The 2949-nt window shown below is 34.6% G+C and overlaps 1 gene segment (V, D, J or C); it reads right to left on the reverse strand.

Annotated features, from left to right (window-relative positions):
• Nucleotides 1-1084: 1084 nt before the first annotated feature.
• On the reverse strand, nucleotides 1085-1533 carry LOC127526525 (immunoglobulin heavy variable 3-30-3-like). The segment is given in 2 exon segments: nucleotides 1085-1377; nucleotides 1491-1533. Coding segments are annotated over 2 exon segments (336 nt in total).
• Nucleotides 1534-2949: the final 1416 nt, after the last annotated feature.

Consider the following 2949-nt stretch of genomic DNA (forward strand, 5'->3'; position numbering starts at 1 on the left):
AAGTTCAGCCATGCAACGGGTGACACCTCAGCACCACACTAGTCCAGATAGAATGGAACAGGGTGAGGTTTTTTATGGCGGCTAGAGTGCCATTTCAGCCACCAACCAACATGTTTTTCCCTGCAGGTTGGAGGGCCTACATGCAGGACTGGAAACAGATTAATGATACCTGCAGACAATGACAAATTGTCAGAAAATAAAGTAAAAAAACATAAACATTCTAAAAGAAACAGTAAGACAGGATGAAAATTCTAAACTGCGTGTAGGACCACTAATGTCCATTAATAAACCGATCTTCTGATCTTTCAGATGGAATTATTTTAACAGATGGCCTACTTAGTGATCATAAAAGATTGCAAATGAGCAGATGTGTTAATTACAACAATAGGTATATGTGTCATAAACCATGTGAACTAAGTGTTATTGCATTCAGACAGTTATCCTTTGTTAGATAATAGTGATTTGGAATTAAGTTGAGTAATAATTGACTTTTTAAGGAATCTCTTTCTATATCCCTGAAATATTTTCAGTGGTTTTTCTTTTATTAGAGAATGAAGCCGATCACTTTTACTAGTCTTCTTAATGCTCACAAGGCGAGAGACAACATAATTCTAGATGTTTTGCAAAAAATAGCAGGAAAGCACGTTAATTAGGGGAAAGATCTGAAGCTGTCATATAGTGCCACCTCCTGGTATTCTCATCCGTACATCTACAGTATATAAACATAAGGGTTTTTAGAGGAAGAAGCTATAAACTACCAAATTAAATCCTGCCAAACACCAAAAACTAGCAAGCTCACAGAGATGGCCATAAACCTTTTGAAGACAGCTGGGGGAAGGAAGAATACATGTGAGAGTTTCATTTTTAAAAACATACTAAAAACCATGGTAATTTTATGTATTTTAAAGAAACGGTCACATTTTAAATTACATGCATTTTTAAAAGGTTAAATAATGATAGCAGAAAATATGGAAAACATTAAAAATGAGGCAAGGATGTGCTCTACACTTAAAAATCATTAATACGATTTTACAATAATAAGTTTCTGCACTGAAGTTTTTGCTGCGCTTTAACATTATAATGTTCAACTGTGCCTTCGAGCACAGTAATAAACACCCATATCTTCTGTCAACACGTTGCTAATATCAAGATGTGCCAAATTATTGCTGCTGTCTTCTGTAACTTTGAAACGACTGTCAATTGACTTGCTGTAATAGCCAACCCATTGCAGTCCTTTACCAGGAGGCTGGCGAATCCAGTGTGCACTGTAACTGCTTAAGGAGAAGCCTGAAACTCTGCACGACAGCCTTAATGTCTTTCCAGGGATTGTTTGTACCACTGAAGTTGTTGGAGTCAACATGACCTGAGAAAAAGCATCTGCAATAAAAGCATAATCATAGTTAAAAAACAAACCATGGTTCATAATCCACAGGGGTCTGATTTTATGCAACATGATACATGCACATACAAAGTAATACCAATATATGTACCTTTTGCCAAAATTATTATCATGAAAAATGCTGTGAAAATCATGTTTTCAAATAAAGCACGATTGTGATTAGTTTTGAGATTTCTGTAAAGTGTTCAGGTTTATTAAATATAAATTGAATTTGACTGAATTTGCATAGCCATACCTTCCGCTATTAGGGTAGTATTTCTAAAATCAGGCCACTTCATAGTGAAAGAAAGCTAAACATATTCACCAAGAAGAGCTCCCTCCATTCAAAACTGTTGCTGGCATTTTCCATAGGTTCTTGGTCACACTCTCAATTCCTGAAGCGTTACCTTTAAATTAAGTTGGATCAGAAAATGGATGGATGTTAAGAAAGTTTCTTATAGCAAATCATACAACTACACCGTATTAAATCAAGTGTGATTCCTTCAAAATATTTTTTCTGAACCTGCTTGTACTGGCAGCTCTAGGCAAAGAGTAAAAAGTCAAAAACACAAAAATGAACCTTTTAATTAAAAAAAAAACACTTTTTAAAATTGTTATGAAAAACAAAAATAATTGCTAGATCATTAGATGTACTTCTAATAAAATATTTTTTCATATATAACGTAATATGTTGAAATATTTTCATATATACTGTATGATAAGAATATTCTATTAAATCAAATATTATTGATTCATAGTGCTATTTTTAATATTTGCAATAAAATGTAACAGAAAATATACATTTTCCTAAAGTGCAATTGAAGAACAGAACAAAGTATTGACAGCTATGGTTTTTAATTGTGTATTACATATTGCTACATTCAGTGCCTATAAATAGTGTTCCCACCCTTGGACGTTTTCACATTTTATTGCTATACAGCATTGAATTACAGTGGATTTAGTTTAACATTTGAGACAGATTAGCAGAAAAAGACTCTTTAACGTCAAAGTGAAAATAGATCTCTGAAAAAGGGATCTAAATTCATTACAAAAACAAATCACAAAAGAAATGATCAAATAAGAATTCACCCTTTCAAGTCATCATTTACCAGATGGTAGCAATTCCTGCTCATGTCTCTCTTGATTAGCTTTAAACATTTCAAAACTGCTCAAGCTCTGTCAGATGTCATGGAGGTTGTGAGTGAAAAGCCTTTTTCAATGTCAAGCCACAGATTCTCAGTTGGATTGAGATCTGGACTCTGACTTGGCACTCCTGGACATTAACATTTTTGATTTTTTTTCCCATTCCTATGTAGCTTTGGCTTTAAGCTTGTGGTCGTTGTCTTGCTAGAAAACACATCTTCTCCCAAGGTGCAGGTTTCTGGTAGAGTTCATCAGGTTCCCCTCTAGGATTTCCCCCAAATTTTGCTGCACAGAAGCAATCCCAACAGGATGATGCTGTAAACTTGCTTCACTGTGGGAATGGTGTGTTTTTGGTAATGTGTAGTTTGCAAGCTCACTTTTTGGTGTCATCAGACTATTGAAACTTGTTACAGCTGACTTTAGGGTCT

This window comes from Erpetoichthys calabaricus, chromosome 2 (assembly GCF_900747795.2).
Source record: "Erpetoichthys calabaricus chromosome 2, fErpCal1.3, whole genome shotgun sequence".
Taxonomy (NCBI): domain Eukaryota; kingdom Metazoa; phylum Chordata; class Cladistia; order Polypteriformes; family Polypteridae; genus Erpetoichthys; species Erpetoichthys calabaricus.